Source organism: Mobula birostris, chromosome X (assembly GCF_030028105.1).
Source record: "Mobula birostris isolate sMobBir1 chromosome X, sMobBir1.hap1, whole genome shotgun sequence".
NCBI classification, from domain to species: Eukaryota; Metazoa; Chordata; class Chondrichthyes; order Myliobatiformes; family Myliobatidae; genus Mobula; species Mobula birostris.
The window spans coordinates 6,219,375-6,237,073 of record NC_092402.1 but is presented as its reverse complement, the minus strand read 5'-3'; the positions used below and the strand labels follow the sequence as shown (position 1 = coordinate 6,237,073).

General features: G+C 50.3%; 1 protein-coding gene across 7 annotated transcripts in view; it reads right to left on the bottom strand.

Moving 5' to 3' along the window:
* The window catches only part of odad4 (outer dynein arm docking complex subunit 4), a 137,846-nt gene that overhangs the window by 31,137 nt on the left and 89,010 nt on the right, over window positions 1-17,699 (bottom strand). For all 7 annotated transcript variants that reach the window (XM_072248815.1, XM_072248816.1, XM_072248809.1 and 4 more), the window contains 3 exons: window positions 11,998-12,194; window positions 10,492-10,592; window positions 1,667-1,766 (listed from right to left, as the gene is read on the bottom strand). In XM_072248815.1, the coding sequence (XP_072104916.1) occupies window positions 1,667-1,766; window positions 10,492-10,592; window positions 11,998-12,194 (398 nt within the window). The remainder of the gene's footprint in view (window positions 1-1,666; window positions 1,767-10,491; window positions 10,593-11,997; window positions 12,195-17,699) is intronic.

Sequence of the window (17,699 nt, the reverse complement as noted above, 5' to 3'; positions counted from 1 at the left end):
TGTCAACGGCAAGGCCAAGCAGGATTACTGATCTGTGCAGCCGATGCCGTGATGTCCTTGGGAACAGGCGGTGCGGCCTCCGGCCAACGGAATGGGAAGTGTTGGACTCATCTCGCTAAAACGTAGAACACAATAACTTCAAGCGACACACATCAAAGTTGCTGGTGAACGCAGCAGGCCAGGCAGCATCTCTAGGAAGAGGTACAGTCGATGTTTCAGGCCGAGACCCTTCGTCAGGACTAACTGAAGGAAGAGTAAGAGATTTGAAAGTGGGACGGGGAGGGGGAGATCCAAAATGATAGGAGAAGACAGGAGGGGGAGGGATGGAGCCAAGAGCTGGACAGGTGATTGGCAAAAGGGATATGAGAGGATCATGGGACAGGAGGCCCAGGGAGAAAGACAGGGGGGGGGGGAACCCAGAGGATGGGCAAGGGGTATAGTCAGAGGGACAGAGGGAGAAAAAGGAGAGAGAGAGAAAGAATGTGTGTAAATAAATAAATAATGGATGGGGTACGAGGGGGAGGTGGGGCATTAGCAGAAGTTTGAGAAGTCAATGTTCATGCCATCAGGTTGGAGGCTACCCAGACCGATCAGAGCAGAATTAGGCCATTCGGCCCATATCAACCTCTACTTTAAATATACCCAATGACTTGGCCTCCACAGCTGTCTGTGGCAACGAATTCCACAGATTCAGTGCCCTCTGGCTCAGGGGCTCCCACCCTCTTTTCCCTGCCACAGACCACTACCATTAATCGAGGTATTCCAGAGGGGAAGAGTATCGATGTACAACCAATGACAAAGAACACCTGGGGAGACACTCACAGTTCCTCACCATCGTTCCAATGTGCGTCCAATGACAAGGAAAATTTAGAGACCCTTCCGCAGTTCCTCACCATTGTACTGATGTACAACCAATGACAAAGAGGCAGGGTTATAGAAATAAAACGTATCAACGCAGAGGAGAAATTGAGACTTTCCAAACCACTTTTTAAATTGCTGCTGTTTTCTGTGCACGTCAAAGCCCCAATCATCCGACCACAGCAAAGTCCTAACACACGCAAGTATAAATGGTCAATAATTTTAACCCTCGGAAATTGACCCCCTCACAGACTCAGTAAAACCACGGACGTGACCCTGGGTCACCAGTAGAGTACTCTGAGAGCTCTGAGTTTTTTTAACTCTTGGGTCTTTTGTTTATCTTCTCTGCGTTTTATTAATTATAACTCTCTCTGGTTTGGGCTTCCGGTTTTTTGTGTTACTGTTTGGTCTTCTCCAGTTCTCACTGAAGTTGCAATTGTGCTTCAAGACTTCCAATTAATTCTCTGAGACATTTCAGGTGTCTAATTAAGTATCCTTGGACTTTTGTCTCTTAGTACATTAGTTACTTGTATTAGTCTGGGGTTTTATTAGCTTGACTAAAAGTCTTTCATGCCCTGGAGTGTATTCAAACCCCTCCTTTCCTCGGTTGTCCTGATCCTTGCCTAGTGGAGCTCTGGCTAAGTGATTGCCAACTTCTACAAAGTTTCAAAGATGCAGCGTGACAAGCATAACCTGAGCACGACTTCATCCCAACAACGCCCCCCTGCTGACCGGTTGTCAGAGGTTCTGCAAGGGTGCCGGTGCGTGTCTCCCAGTGGGTGGGACCAAGCCCAGTCTGGTGTCCTACCGTCCATCCTGCCGGACCTCTGCTTCCTGCGATGCTCTGCCAGCTCCTCTTCCTTGGCTTTGTCCGCTATCTCGATCTCCTCCTGGACGTTCTGCAGAGCCTACGGTGAAACCAGAGAGGGGTTATCCCTGTTCCTGGTCCAGGTGGCTAAGGTGCCACAGCCTCATATTTTCTGGAGTTGGAACCTGTACATCAGGGGTTCCCCAACATGGGGACATGGACCCCTTGCTTAATGGTCCAGATAGAGTGGACATGGAGAAGATGTTTCCTATAGTGGGGGAGTCTAGGACCAGGGAACACAGATAGAGTGGATGTGGAGAGGATGTTTCCTATAGTGGGGGAGTCTAGGACCAGAGGACACAGATAGAGTGGATGTGGAGAAGATGTTTCCTATAGTGGGGGAGTCTAGGACCAGAGGACACAGATAGAGTGGATGTGGAGAGGATGTTTCCTATAGTGGGGGAGTCTAGGGCCAGAGGGCACAGATAGAGTGGATGTGGAGAGGATGTTTCCTATAGTGGGGGAGTCTAGGGCCAGAGGGCACAGATAGAGTGGATGTGGAGAGGATGTTTCCTATAGTGGGGGAGTCTAGGACCAGAGGACACAGATAGAGTGGATGTGGAGAGGATGTTTCCTATAGTGGGGGAGTCTAGGACCAGAGGACACAGATAGAGTGGATGTGGAGAGGATGTTTCCTACAGTGGGGGAGTCTAGGATCAGAGCGCACAGATAGAGTGGATGTGGAGTGGATGTTTCCTATAGTGGGGGAGTCTAGGACCAGAGGACACAGATAGAGTGGATGTTTCCTATAGTGGGGGAGTCTAGGACCAGAGAACACAGATAGAGTGGATGTGGGGAGGATGTTTCCTGTAGTGGGGGAGTCTGGGACCAGAGGACACAGATAGAGTGGATGTAGAGATGTTGTTTCCTATAGTGGGGGAGTCTAGGACCAGAGGACACAGATAGAGTGGATGTGGAGAGGGTGTTTCCTACAGTGGGGGAGTCTAGGACCAGAGGACACAGATAGAGTGGATGTGGAGAGGATGTTTCCTATAGTGGGGGGAGTCTAGGACCAGATCACAGATAGAGTGGATGTGGGGAGGATGTTTCCTATAGTGGGGGGAGTCTAGGACCAGAGGACACAGTTAGAGTGGATGTGGAGAGGATGTTTCCTATAGTGGGGGAGTCTCAGACCAGAGGACACAGATAGAGTGGATGTGGGGAGGATGTTTCCTATAGTGGAGGAGTCCGGGACCAGAGGACACAGATAGAGTGGATGTGGAGAGGATGCTTCCTGTAGTGGGGGAGTCTAGGACCAGAGGGCAAGATAGAGTGGATGTGGAGAGGATGTTTCCTACAGTGGGGGGAGTCTAGGACCAGAGGATGTCCCTTTAGAACAGAGATGAGGAGGGAGTTTGTTATCTGGAGCAGAGGTTCCCAACCTGGAGTCCTTGTACCCCTTGCATAATGGTATTCGTTGGTCCATGGCATACAAAAGGTCTGGAAGCCTCTGATCTACCTGGACAGAAGGAATAACATTCTGTCCCAAGTTCTGCTGAGTGGCCTTATCACAAACAGGCATCCTGTGTCTCCGGGTCCCAGGAGGTCTGTGGGTGAGAAGCAAAGACAGATTTGGTATGTCACCAAAGACCCCAGCAGACTTCTGCAGAGAGCACTCTGCACGGTAGCATCACCGCCTGGTGCGGAGGTACCAAAGATCAGGACTGGGAAAAGAGGGTTGGAAACTCAACCAGCTCCACATTTTACACAATAAATAGTGTAAAAATATTGCAGAATAGTGAGATTCTAAACATGGACTGTTTAGAAATATAAAATATATAAGATATAACTCGATTATAATTTATATACACACATCATCATTGTGCGCCGTGTTGCTATGACGTGGGCAAACACGGTCTTTCCATGACCGTGACTGTTCTTAGCAAACATTTTCTAACAGAAGTGCTTTGCCATCGCCTTCTTCTGGGCAGTGACTTTACAAGACGGGTGATCCCCCAGCCATTATCAATACTCTTCAGAGATTGTCTGCCTGGCGTCAGTGGTCGCATCACCAGGACTTGTGATCTGCACCGGCTGCTCGTACGACCGTCCACCACCTGCCCCTGTGACTTCACGTGACCCTGATCGGAGGCTAAGCAGGTGCTACACCTTCTCCAAGGGCAGCCGACAGGTATTTTGACCCACAATGTTATGCCGAACTTAAAACCCTGTCTGAGATCAATACGACCCATCCCTGCCACAAAACCTTCCATTTTCCTTCCAATCCGCGTGCTAAGAGTCTTCTGTGCGTTCCTAACATAAAAGCAAGTGGAACGTTTAAGATTTATAGTAATATTTCAGAAATTTACAGCGATTTTTTTTAATGTTATAACATCAGCTGCCAAAGAACAACAAATTTGACAAAATACATCTGTGATAATAAATCCGTTCTGGATTTGATAACTTCTCATTGCTACCACCAGGGAGGAGATACAGGACCCTGAAGACCCATGTCAGGAGATACAGGAGTCTGAAGACCCATGTCAGGAGATACAGGAGTCTGAAGACCCACACTCATCAGGGAGGAGATACAGGAGTCTGAAGACCCACACTCATCAGGGAGAAGATACAGGAGTCTGAAGACCCACACTCATCAGAGAGGAGATACAGGAGTCTGAAGACCCACACTCATCAGGGAGGAAATACAGGAGTCTGAGGACCCACACTCATCAGGGAGGAGATACAGGAGTCTGAAGACCCACACTCATCAGGGATACAGGAGTCTGAAGACCCACACTCATCAGGGAGGAGATACAGGAGTCTGAAGACCCACACTCATCAGGGAGGAGATACAGGAGTCTGAAGACCCACACTCATCAGGGATACAGGAGTCTGAAGACCCACACTCATCAGGGAGGAGATACAGGAGTCTGAAGACCCACACTCATCAGGGAGGAGATACAGGAGTCTGAAGACCCACACTCATCATGGAGGAGATACAGGAGTCTGAAGACCCACACTCATCAGGGAGGAGATACAGGAGTCTGAAGACCCACACTCATCAGGGATACAGGAGTCTGAAGATCCACACTCATCAGAGAGGAGATACAGGAGTCTGAAGACCCACACTCATCGGGGAGGAGATACAGGAGTCTGAAGACCCACACTCATCAGGGAGGAGATACAGGAGTCTGAAGATCCACACTCATCAGAGAGGAGATACAGGAGTCTGAAGACCCACACTCATCGGGGAGGAGATACAGGAGTTTGAAGACCCACACTCATCAGGGAGGAGATACAGGAGTCTGAAGACCCACACACATCAGGGAGGAGATACAGGAGCCCAAAGACCCCACACTCATTGGGAGGAGATACAGGAGTCTGAAGACCCACACTCATTGGGAGGAGATACAGGAGTCTGAAGACCCACACTCATCGGGGAGGAGATACAGGAGTCTGAAGACCCACACTCATTGGGAGGAGATACGGGAGTCTGAAGACCCACACTCATCATTTTAGAAATAGCTTCTTCCCCTCCGCAGTCAGAGTCTGATCTCTGGATGGTCCATTAACACTATTCCTCACTATTCCTTTTCCTCACGCTGTCAAATTTTTTTGTTCTGTACGTTTTCTTTCCATTGTCCTGCTGCCTCAGAGCAAAAAAATTCATGTCTTAGGTCGGTGATGATGTACGTGATTCTGATCCTGATCCGGATCGACTGGGATTCTGTTGAGGGAAATGTCGAGTTGCGTGACTCTGACCTTGGGTCTTGCCGAGTTGAGGGTTGGCGGGGTTGGAATGGGGTGGGGTGGGAAGGGGGAACATAACCGGATCGTGTATCTCCTGCCCCTATGGATTGTTGATCAAAATCAGAGTTAGTTTTAATATCAATGGCATATGTCGTGAAAAATATGATTTTGCAGCAGCAGGGCACTGACATACTTGATAAAAAACTATTAATTACAATTAAAATATATGAACTAAAAGAGAGTATATTGAGGCAGTGTTTAGGGATTCAATGTCCATTCAGAAATCTGATGGCAGAGGGGAAGAAGCTGTTCCTGAATCGCTGAGTGTGTGTCTTCAGGCTCCTGTACCTCCTCCCTGATGGCGGAGGGGAAGAAGCTGTTCCTGAATCATTGAGTGTGTGTCTTCAGGCTCCTGTACCTCCTCCCTGATGGTGCCAATGAGCACAGGGCACGTCGCGGGTGATGGGATCCTGGACGATGTGGATGCTGCCTTTTTGAGGCATCGCTCCTCGGAGATGTCCTGGATGCTTGAGCCTGTGACTGTGTCTGCAACTTTTCTCCAGATTTTTCCCGCTGCTGTGCCACAGCAACCCCCTCCTGCTCACTCCCCACCCCTCCATACCAGACGGTGATGCAGGCTGTCAGAAGGTTCTGTCAAAGTCTGCTGCAAATCTCCTGCAAAGACCTACCAAATCTCCTCAAACTCCTCCTGAAATATCAGCTCTGGGAGTTGCTGACCTGGTGGGGGCAGGAGGGTCACCAGTCCTCATCCAGAGGGTCTTCTGAGCGAACGGTCAAGTGGTGACCCAGCGTCCTCCAGCCCGATACTCGTGCACGGGCGGAGGGTGGGGGGGTCACTGACCTTCTACCATGGAGCTCTCAGACCTGGGCGTGGGCTCCCCATTTAACCCACTCTGACCTCCGAACTCTCCCTCGCGCTCCTCGTCCTCTGACGCCCCATCATCTCTACTGTGGAGCTCTCTGACCTGGGTGTGGGCTCCTCATTTATTACGATTATGAGGACACACAGTCCTCTTTTATTGTCATTTAGTAATGCACGCATTAAGAAATGATGAAAATGTTTTTCCAGAATGATATCACGCAAAACACATGACAAATGGACTTAAAAACTGACCAAAACACATAATTATAACATATAGTTACAACAGTGCAAAGCAATACCATAATTTGATAATGAACAGACCATGGCACAGTAAAAGTCTCAGAGTCTCTCAAAAGTCTCATCATCTCACGCAGACGGTGAACCTCCAGCGCCGCCAACTTGCCGATGCAGCATCCCAGAAGCATCCGACCACAGTCTGACTCCGAGTCCGTCCGAAAACTCCGAGCCTCCGACCAGCTCCCCGACACCGAGCACCGAGCACCATCTCTGCCGAGTGCTTCGACCCCAGCCCCGGCAACAGGCAACAGCAGAGCCGAGGATTTGGGGCCTTCCCCTCCAGAGATTCTCAATTGCACAGTAGCAGCGGTAGCGAAGCAGGCATTTCAGAAGTTTCTCCAGGTGTTCCTCTGCGCTTCTCACGTCTGTCTCCATCAAATCTGGATTGTGCACGGCTCCCTAGTTACACATATCGATATCATTCGGTACGGCCGCGCGCGCTGCATCGTGCCGCCATCTTCTCCTCCTTCCTCCAACCCACTCTGACCTCCAAACTCCCCCTCGCGCTCCTCGTCCTCTGACGCCCCATCACCTCTGCCAGGGCACGGGACGCCGACGGCAGCTCGTCAGCGCCCGCTGTCCGGGGCCAGTCTCTCATGTTGCCTCCATCTTCCTGATAGATCCTTCTCCTTCCCGGGGATGACGTCTTTGGCGCCTCTGCTGGCGTCTCTGGGTTTTTAACGAGACTGGATGTTGCTCGCCTCGCACCCGAGCCCCCTCCCCTCACAGCCGGACTGGGGACCATCCGTGGCGGAGTTAACTCCCCCCCCCATCCCTGACCCTAGACCATAAGTCATAGTCATAGGCATACTTTATTGATCCCGGGAGAAATTGGGTTTCGTTACAGTTGCACCATAAATAATAAATAGTAATAAAACCATAAATAGTTAAATAGTAATCTGTAAATTGTGCCAGGAAATAAGTCCAGGACCAGCCTATTGGCTCAGGGTGTCTGACCCTCCAAGGGAGGAGTTGTAAAGTTTGATGGCCACAGGCAGGAATGACTTCCTATGACGCTCTGTGTTGCATTTCGGTGGAATGAGTCTCTGGCTGAATGTACTCCTGTGCCCACCCAGTACATTATGTAGTGGATGGGAGACATTGACCAAGATGGCATGCAACTTGGACAGCATCCTCTTTTCAGACACCACCGTCAGAGAGTCCAGTTCCATCCCCACAACATCACTGGCCTTACGAATGAGTTTGTTGATTCTGCTGGTGTCTGCTACCCTCAGCCTGCTGCCCCAGCGCACAACAGCAAACATGATCGCACTGGCCACCACAGACTCATAGAACATCCTCAGCATCGTCCGGCAGATGTTAAAGGACCTCAGCCTCCTCAGGAAATAGAGACGGCTCTGACCCTTCTTGTAGACAGCCTCAGTGTTCTTTGACCAGTCCAGTTTATTGTCAATTCCGATCCCCAGCCTGACCCCGTAACTCCCCACTCCGCCCCCCTCCTTTGAACCCTGGAGAAACGACTAATTCTCAGCCATGACCACCACGGTCATCGTGCTCGAAACCATCTTTCCAGCCGAGACGATGGCGCCTGGGTCCTCTCTGTTCCATGCTAACTCACCGGAGAGCAGATTTCACCCGGCTTCGCCTGGTGCGAAAGCAGGGCTCAGATTGTTTGTTATCAAAGTGCTTTTATATATATGATATCTGTAATCTCTCAAGTAGAGGACCATGCACAATCCTGATTTGATGGAGACGGACATGAGAGTACAGGAGGAACATCTGGAAAACTTCTGAAATGCCCACTTCGCTGCCACTGCTACTGTGTGGTAACCGGAATCTCCGGAGCAGAAGGCCCCGAATCCTCGGCTTTGCGTGTTTCAGCGGCCGGGGCGAGGTCAAAGGCGCTCGGCAGAGGGTGGCGCTCGGGAGGCTGTATCGGAGAGGCTGGTCAGAGGCTCAAAGTTTTTGGACGGACGGACTCAGTGCCGGCTGTGGTCGGCTGCTTCCAAGGCATCGGCAAGTTGACGGTGCCTGGAGGTTTACGGCAGGGAGTTTCTCCCTTTTGCCGCCTGCTATCGGGGACTCGGGGACTTTTGAGATTTTAGTTACCGTGCCCATGGTCTGTTCTTCATCAAATTATGGTATTGCTTTGCACTGCTGTAACTATATGTTATAATTATGTGGTTCTGTCAGTGTTAGTCTTTGGTTTGTCCTGTTTTCTGGGATATCACTCCGGAGGAACATTGTATCATTTCTTAATGCATGTATGCATTTCCAAATGACAATAAAAGAGGACTGAGCGTTCTCATAATCCAAAAAAAAGATGGAATTTATGAAAATCCATACATAAGACATAGGAGCAGAATTAGGCCATTCAGCCCATCGAGTCTGCTCTGCCATTCCATCATGGCTGATTTACTATCCCTCTCAACCCCATTTTCCTGCTTTCTCCCTGTAACCTTCTTTCCTTCAATCTAACCCGTCCCTCCCACATAACCCGCCATTTTTCTGTCATCCATGTGTCTGCCCAAGAGTATCTGAATTCCTTAATGTATTTGTCTTTACCACCACCCCGGCAGGACGTTCCACACACCACTCTCTGTGTAAAAAAAAAAACAACAAACAAACATACTACCTCTGACAAGCCCCCCCCCCACCCTACACTCTCCACCAATTTCTAATTACCGTAAAGTTATGCCTCCTCGTGCTTGCCATTCCTGCCCCTGCGAAAAAGTCTCTGGTTGTCCACTCGATCTGTGCCTCTTATCATCTTGTACACCTCTATCAATTCACCTCTCACCCTCCTTTTCTCCAAAGGGAAAAGACCAAGCTCACTCAACCTGCCCCTCATAAATCACACTCTCTAATCCAGGCAGCATCCTGGTAAATCTCCTCCGCACCCTCTCTAATCCAGGCAGCATCCTGGTAAATCTCCTCTGCACCCTCTCTAATCCAGGCAGCACCCTGGTGAATCTCCTCTGCACCCTCTCTAATCCAGGCAGCATCCCGGTGAATCTCCTCTGCACCCTCTCTAATCCAGGCAGCATCCTGGCGAATCTCCTCTGCACCTTCTCTAATCCAGGCAGCATCCTGGTGAATCTCCTCTGCACCCTCTCTAATCCAGGCAGCATCCTGGTGAATCTCCTCTGCACCCTCTCTAATCCAGGCAGCATCCTGGTGAATCTCCTCTGAACCCTCTCTAATCCAGGCAGCATCCTGGTGAATCTCCTCTGCACCCTCTCTAATCCAGGCAGCATCCTGGTAAATCTCCTCTGTGCCCTCTCTAATCTGGACAGCATCCTGGTAAATCTCCCTCTGCACCCTCTCTAATCCAGGCAGCATCCTGGTAAATCTCCTCTGCGCCCTCTCTAATCCAGGCAGCATCCTGGTGAATCTCCTCTGCACCCTCTCTAATCCAGGCAGCATCCTGCTAAATCTCCTCTGCACCCTCCTTAATCCAGGCAGCATCCTGGTGAATCTCCTCTGCACCCTCTCTAATCCAGGCAGCATCCTGGTGAGTCTCCTCTGCACCCTCTCTAATCCAGGCAGCATCCTGGTAAATCTCCTCTGCGCCCTCTCTAAAGCTTCCACATCCTTCCCGCAACAAGGTGACCAGAACTGAACACACACAAAAAAACATTTTTCTATATAATCCACAAGACACAGGAGCAGAATTAGGCCATTCAGCCCATGAAGTCTGCTCCGCCATTCCGTCATGGCCGATTTACTATCCCCCAACCCCATTCCTCTCCCCGTAGCCTTCGACGCCCCGACTAACGAAGAACCTATCAACCTCCACAGCCGTCTGTGGCAACAGAGACAGGCAGACAAGCAACGTGCAAAAGGTGATTCAGCCGTGCCAAGTAACGAGAAAATATATCGATAAGCAACACGGAGGATCGGCAATAGCGAGGGATCTGAAGGAGGTGCTCACGTTTGAGATCGCCACCTGCGCCGCGTTGTCATCCAGCGCGTTGGCTTTTTCCAGCGCCTGTTCAAAGAACGTCATGGCCTGCTGAAGGTTGCCGAGTTTAACTGGAAGGGCACAAGACAGACAATTAGGGCTGCGAAAGGGGATGTGAGCATTCCCCACTGTTCGCCACACACACACACACACACACACACACACACACACACACACACACACAGACACACACACACACAGGCACACTCACACACACACACACACAGACACACACTCTCACACACACAGACACACACACACACACACACACACACACACTCACTCACACATACACACACACACAGACGCACTCACACACACATACAAACACACACACACACACACACACACACACAAAACGCTGGAAGAGCTCGGCAGGTCAGGCAGCATCTGTGGAGGGGAATCAACAGTCGACGTTTCGCCAGGGCCTGGAAAGGAAGTGGTGGTGGGGCGTCGGGAGGGGGAGGAGGAGAGCTAGAAGGTGGGTGGGAAGGGTAAAAGGCTGGAGAGGGAAGGAAAACTGGTCGCGGACCGTGGGAGAACGGAGGAGAGGCACCGGGGGGGAGGCGAGAGACCAGAGTGGGGAATGGAACCACTCGGTGTGCAGCGGAAGAGCATCTCCGACCGCACAGCCCCTCGAACCGCGAAGCGGATGGGCCACAGCAGCAGAAGACCCTATCAGGCTGCACTCCTGCGGCAACCCCATTCAGTACATTCCTGTCCCGAGTAAACTGGCCGCTGAGTGTCGGCACTTGTGTCTTGCACCTTGGTCCCAGCGGAAGGCTGTTTCGTCTGGCTGTAAACATGTGTACAACCGAATGACGACAGACTTGAACGTGGGCAGACGGAGGAGAAAATTAGCAAAGAACGTTCGCTTTCAGCTCCTGGATCAGTTCGGACTTTTCTCCCAACAAGTACGGCTCATTTTTTTTTAAGGCTCGGTTTCTAGTCAAATCAAATCAAAAAAACACACACAGGAGACCGCGTTCCTCAGGGGGGCCAAGGGGCAAAAAACACACGCACGCAGTCAACAGGGGAAAAAAAACAGTCACATAAGAAAATTAATTTTTAGTCCAAGTCCCGCAAATTGATGGTTCCTGGCAGCCCAGTCTGTAATTCCACCGATTCAACACTGGAGAGCAGCACTGAGGGGAGAGGCCACCCCCACCACCTGGGCCTGTGCGCCATGCTACAACGCAAGCCCGAGGACTGAGGCCTAGTTCTCACTACAACCGAGGCGACACAGCTGCCTCGCCGCCCGTCTCACCCCACCAAACAAGGGAAGCAGGCCTGCGGCAATCGACGCCCAACAGGGGGCCTTGCCGTCGCGGAGGGAACCGTCCAAGACTCACGGTCTGCGAAGCGAACCGCCAATCAGATCGTCATTTGGACCGGCTCAAACTGGGTAAACGAAGGAGGGCGGGGGAAAGGGCCGGAACTCGGGAAGAGCTCGGGAGCCGGCGGCCCCTTCCTTACATTCAGCCTGCGCCACGAGCACGTTCGAGTTCATTTTCCACTCCTCGTCTCCCGCCTTCTCCGCCGACGCCAGAGATTTTAAGCCGTAGTCCCGAGCCCCTTCGTGATACTTCAGCTCCAGGTAGCAGCGTCCAATCTCATGGAAGAGCCAAGTGCGCTCCAAACTAGATTTGGTCAGCGGCTCCTTCTCCAACCACCTGCGCGGGGGATAAAAAACCGTGAATTGGAAACTTTAGAAGTGACCATTTTAAGAAGTCTGAGACTAAAACGGAAACTGAATCTCAGGGTTGTATATGGTGACACATAGGTAATTTGATAATGAAAACGTACTTTGAATCGGCCGGATTCTGGTCTACTGTAACCCATCAATGCTGACCTCCCTTTTTATTTTGCTGTCCTTACAAACTCCATCGGTTGTATAATAAAGTTCCCAGCGAGTTCTGAAGTCCACAAGGACTTTCCAGAACCCGTCTTCAGCTGTGAAGCCCGGACCAGTTGTGGATAACTTCACTCACCCCAGCACTGAACTGGTTTCCACAACCTCGGGACTCTACAACTCGGTGTTCTCGACATTTAATGCTTACTTATTATTCTCTTTTTCGATTCGCGCAGTTGTTTTCTGTACACCGGCTGTTTGTCCATCTCGGGCGTGTGGGGTTTGTCATTGGTTTGATTGCGGTTCTTTCTACTTACCGTGGATGCTCGTAAGAAGACAAATCTCGGGTCACATATCCATTTCGATCATAACGTTAAACTTTAGAGTCACGGAACACTACATCGCACAGACCCTTCAGCCTGTCCAGTCTGTGCTGGGCTATTAATCTGCCTCCTCCCTTCGACCTGTACCTGGACCACAGCCCTGCAAACCCCTCCCATCCACACACCTGTCCAAATTTCTCTTAAACGCTGAAATCGAGCTGGAATCCATCCACCACCCTCTGAGTGAAGAAGGTCCCCTTAAACCTCTCACCTTTTACCCTTAACCCCAGACCTCCAGTTGCAATCCCACACAACCTCAGTGTGAAAAGCCTGACTGCCTTTACCCTATCTGTACCCCTCGTAATTTTGTGTACCTCTATCAAATCTCCTCTCATTCCACTACATTCTAGGGAATAAAGTTCAATCTTTCCTTATAACTCAGGCAACATCCTTGTAAATTTTCTCTGTACCCTTTTCAATCTTGTTGATGAAAAGATGGAGCAGGAGAAGATGGCAGCGCGACGCAGCTCGCAGCAGCCACTCCGGTGAATAGTATCTGTTATCTGTCAAGTAGGGTGCCGTGCACAATCCTGATTTGATGGAGACGGATGTGAGAGCACGGAGGAACATCTGGAGAAACTTCTGAAATGCCTGCTTCGCTGCTGCTGTTACTGTGTGATCCAGAATCTCCGGAGGGGAAGGCCCCGAGTCCTCGGCTTTGCTTGTTGCTCGGCAGCCGGGGTGGGGTCGAAGCGCTTGGCAGAGGATGGTGCTCGGAGAGGCTGTGTCGGAGGGGCTGGTCGGAGGCTCGAAGTTTTCGGATGAACTCAGAGTCCACTGCGGTCGGGTGCTTCCAATGGTGATACATCGGCAAGTTGGCGGCACTTGGAGGTTCGTGGCAGGGAGAGTTCCTCCCTTCTACTGTCTGCGTGAGATGATGAGTCTATCGGGACTTTGAGACTTTTTTTTACCATGTCCATGGTCTGCTCTTTATCAAATTACGGTATTGCTTTGCACTGTTATAACTATATGTTATAATTATGTGGTTTTGTCAGTTTTAGTCTTGGTATGTCTTGTATTTTCTTGTGATATCATTCTGGAGGACCGTTGTATCATTTTTTAATGCATGCATTTCTAAATGACAATAAACGAGGACTGAGTGTCCTCATCATCTAATCTAATCTAATTTGCCTGAAGACAGCAAACACCTCCTCCTCTGTAATCTCTACAGGGTCCACGACCTCGTTTTACCTCACTTCTATGGACCCTGTGTCCATCTCCCGAGTAAATAAAGATGCCAGAAAAAAAGTCCATTTAAGATCTTCCCCCATCTCTTTTGGCTCCACACATGGATTACCAATCTGATCTTCCAGAGAACCAATTTTGTCCCTTGCAATCTGTTCGCTCTTAATATCTGTAGAAGCCCTTGGGATTCCACCTTCACCTTGACTGCTACAACAACCTTGTCTTCCTGATTTCTTCCTTCAGTGTTCTCTGGCATTTCTTGAACTCCTCAAGCATCTCGTTCGTTCCGACCTGTCCTGTATGTGAAAACACCTCCTCCTTCCTAACCAGGCCCTCGATATCTCTTGAAAACCAAGGTTCTCTATACCCGTTACCCTTCTGACAGGAACATTCAAACTCCGTACCCTCAATTTCACTTTTGAAGGCCTCTCATGTACACCTTCGCCAGAAAACAACCTCTACAATCCGCTCTTGCCAAATCCTTTCTGACGCCATGAAAACTGGCCTTTCTCCAACCTAGAATCTCGGCCGGAACACCAGACCCATCCTTTTCCATAACTACCTCCAAACTCGTGTCACTGTGATCACCAGATGCAAAGTGTTCCCTGACACACAAACTTCTGTCACCTGCCCCGTCTCATTCCCTCGCAGGAGATCCAGTATCGCGTTGTCTCTCGCTGGGACTTCAGAGTGCTGATTAAGGAAAATTTTCCTGAGCACATTTGACAAACTCTATCCCGTCCAGCCCTTCTACAGGATGGGAATCACAGTCAGTGGGTGGAAAATCAAAATCACTGTCACAACTTTGTGTTTCTTGCAACAGTGGGCCATCCCTCTATAAATTTGTTCCTCTAAATCCCGCAGACCGTTGGGTGATCTATACTTTATACTTTATTGTCGCCAAACAATTGATACTAGAACATACAATCATCACAGCGATATTTGATTCTGCACTTCACACTCCTTGGATTACAAATCGATAGTAAATATTAAAAATTTAAATTATAAATCATAAACAGAAAATAGAAAAATGGGAAGTAATGTAGTGCAAAAAGACCGAGAGGCAGGTCCGGATATTTGGAGGGTACGGCCCAGATCCGGGTCAGGATCCGTTCAGCAGTCTTATCACAGTTGGGAAGAAGCTGTTCCCAAATCTGGCCGTATGAGTCTTCAAGCTCCTGAGCCTTCTCCCGGAGGGAAGAGGGATGAAAAGTGTGTTGGCTGGGTGGGTCGTGTCCCTGATTATCCTGGCAGCACTGCTCCGACAGCGTGCGGTGTAAAGTGAGTCCACGGACGGAAGATTGGTTTGTATGGTGTGCTGGGCCGTGTTCACGATCTTCTGCAGCTTCTTCCGGTCTTGGACAGGACAACTTCCATACCAGGTTGTGATGCACCCTAGAAGAATGCTTTCTACGGTGCATCTATAAAAATTAGTGAGGGTTTTAGGGGACAGGCCAAATTTCTTTAGTTTTCTCAGGAAGTAAAGGCGCTGGTGGGCCTTCTTGGCAGTGAACTCTGCAGCCATTAATGTGGTCATACCTTTCTTATTTCTCAGTTCTACCCATAAAGTCTCGCTAGACAAGTTTTCCAGTCAGTCCTGACGGAGAACTGCCGTGATGTTTTCCCCGACTAGTAACGCCACCCCTCCCACTTTCAATCCCTCCCTCTCTGTCACGTCTAAAACAACAGAGCCCCAGAGCACCGAGCTGCCAGTCCTGCCCCTCCTGCAGCCAAGTCTCGCTCATGGGCCACCATATCACAACTCCAGCCGTCCATCCACGCCCTCAGCTCATCCGCCTTTCCTGCTATACTCCTCACAGCGAAATATACGCAGCTCAGCACACCCGTCCGGCCGTGCTCAGCCTTCTGATTCCTGACTTTGTATGTACACTTAACAACGTCCTTCTCCACAATCTGTTCTGGCGCTCTGATTCCCATCCCCCCCCCTTGCAACTCTAGCACAAGCAAACCCTCCCGCTAGGGTATTAGCCCCCCCTCCAGTTCAGGTGTAAAACCACCTCTTCTATGCAGGTCCCACCTCCCCTGGAACAGAGCCCAATGATCCAACAATCTTATGTCCTCCCTCCTACACCAACTCCTTACCCACGTGTTAAATGTGAAACCTTCCTAGTTCAGGCCTCGCTAGCACGTGGCACGGGTAGCAATCCTGAGATCACAACCCTGGAGGTCCTGCCCTTTAACTTAGCACCTACCTCCCCGAACTCCCTCTGCAGAACCTCGTCACTCGTCCTACCCACGTCACAGGTACCAACGTGGACCTCGGCCTCTGGCGGTCCGCCCTCCTGCTTGAGAATGCCGTGGACTCAGTTCTGCCCCCCAGGAGGCAACAACCCACCCAGGAATCTCGTTCTTGTCTACAGAGCCCCCTTTCTGTCTCACCACACACCCCCCCGACCAACCAAAAACAAACCCCTGACACTACTGTGTGTACCTTCTTTCACTCCTTCCCTTCTCAGCTGCAGAGCCAGACTCGCTGTAGGAGACCTGCTCACTGTGGCTTCTCCCCGATAAGTTATCCCTCCCCCCCATCAGTATCCAAAGCAGTATGCTTGTTGTCGTTGGGGAGTTGGTTACTCTGCACTGGCTGCCTATTCGTTTTTCCCTCCCCCTCACAGTCACCCAGCTACCTTCCTCGTGCAACTTACAGGTGACTTCCTCCCTGTAGCTCCTGCCCGTCACCACCTCCTTCTCCCGTACAAGCCAAAGTTCGTTAAGCACCAGATCCCGTTTGTTAACACGGCCTCCAAGGCCACTTTGCGCAGATGTGGTTATCAGGGGGACTGGAGGTCTCCCAAAGGTCACACAAGGAACAGACCACAAACTCTCGGCGCACTAAATGTGTAGTAACAGAGAGAGAGAGAGTGAGAGAGAGAGAGAGATAATTACTGGGAAACTTACTTAGAGCGCGCGTCTGTGCTTGCCCAAGACTGTTGAGCCAAAACCAGACCACTCTAACATCAGGCCCGCTCACACAATGGCCGCTCCACTTACACCTCCCTTCTCTTTACTGGTTCCCGGCGAGGCTCACGGTTTCCAAGTGGCGTCCCAGACCACAGCCCCTTTTCTGCCCTTTGGAGTGCCTCACGGTCCGGCCCTCTGCTGCAGTCACACACTCCACCCCGCTCATGCACTGGATCTTCCTCCCCCCCTCAACCCCCATGTGCGCACTCCAAACCAGATGCCCAGATGTCAGGATTTCCAAACAACCTGATACCAGGTTATCTGTTGGTTTCGCCGCAGATCAGCCATGCCTTTCTTGAAGGTTTTAATTCTCAACGTTTCCACAACGTGATGGGAACTTTTAAATATTTCTTCGAATTGTCAGTTGTCTGACAAATGGTTAAGATATACTCTGCCACGCACGGTCCCAAGCCTGGCTGTGGCAGTGGAAGGAGGGGGTGTCGGGTGAGGGATTATGTTAGATACATGGATTAGGACCAAAGGGAAAAGCTGGCTGGAGTCATTTTTCACTTCAGCGCAAAGGTGTTTAGTAGGCACGTCACAAATCAAATTCACTAAAATCAGCGCAAGTCAGTGAAGAGAAAAATGCCAATCCTTACAAAAAGATATCTACCAAAAAAAAACACAATATTAGCTGGCTACTTATTCTTGAATTCCTGGCAGACTCCATTTCTCTCCCCACCCCCAATGAGGGCAAATATTCAGCGCTAGAAAATACCGACTGTACTTACCAACAAAGTTAACTTGGGACTAGACGCAAGTTAGGATCCGATGCA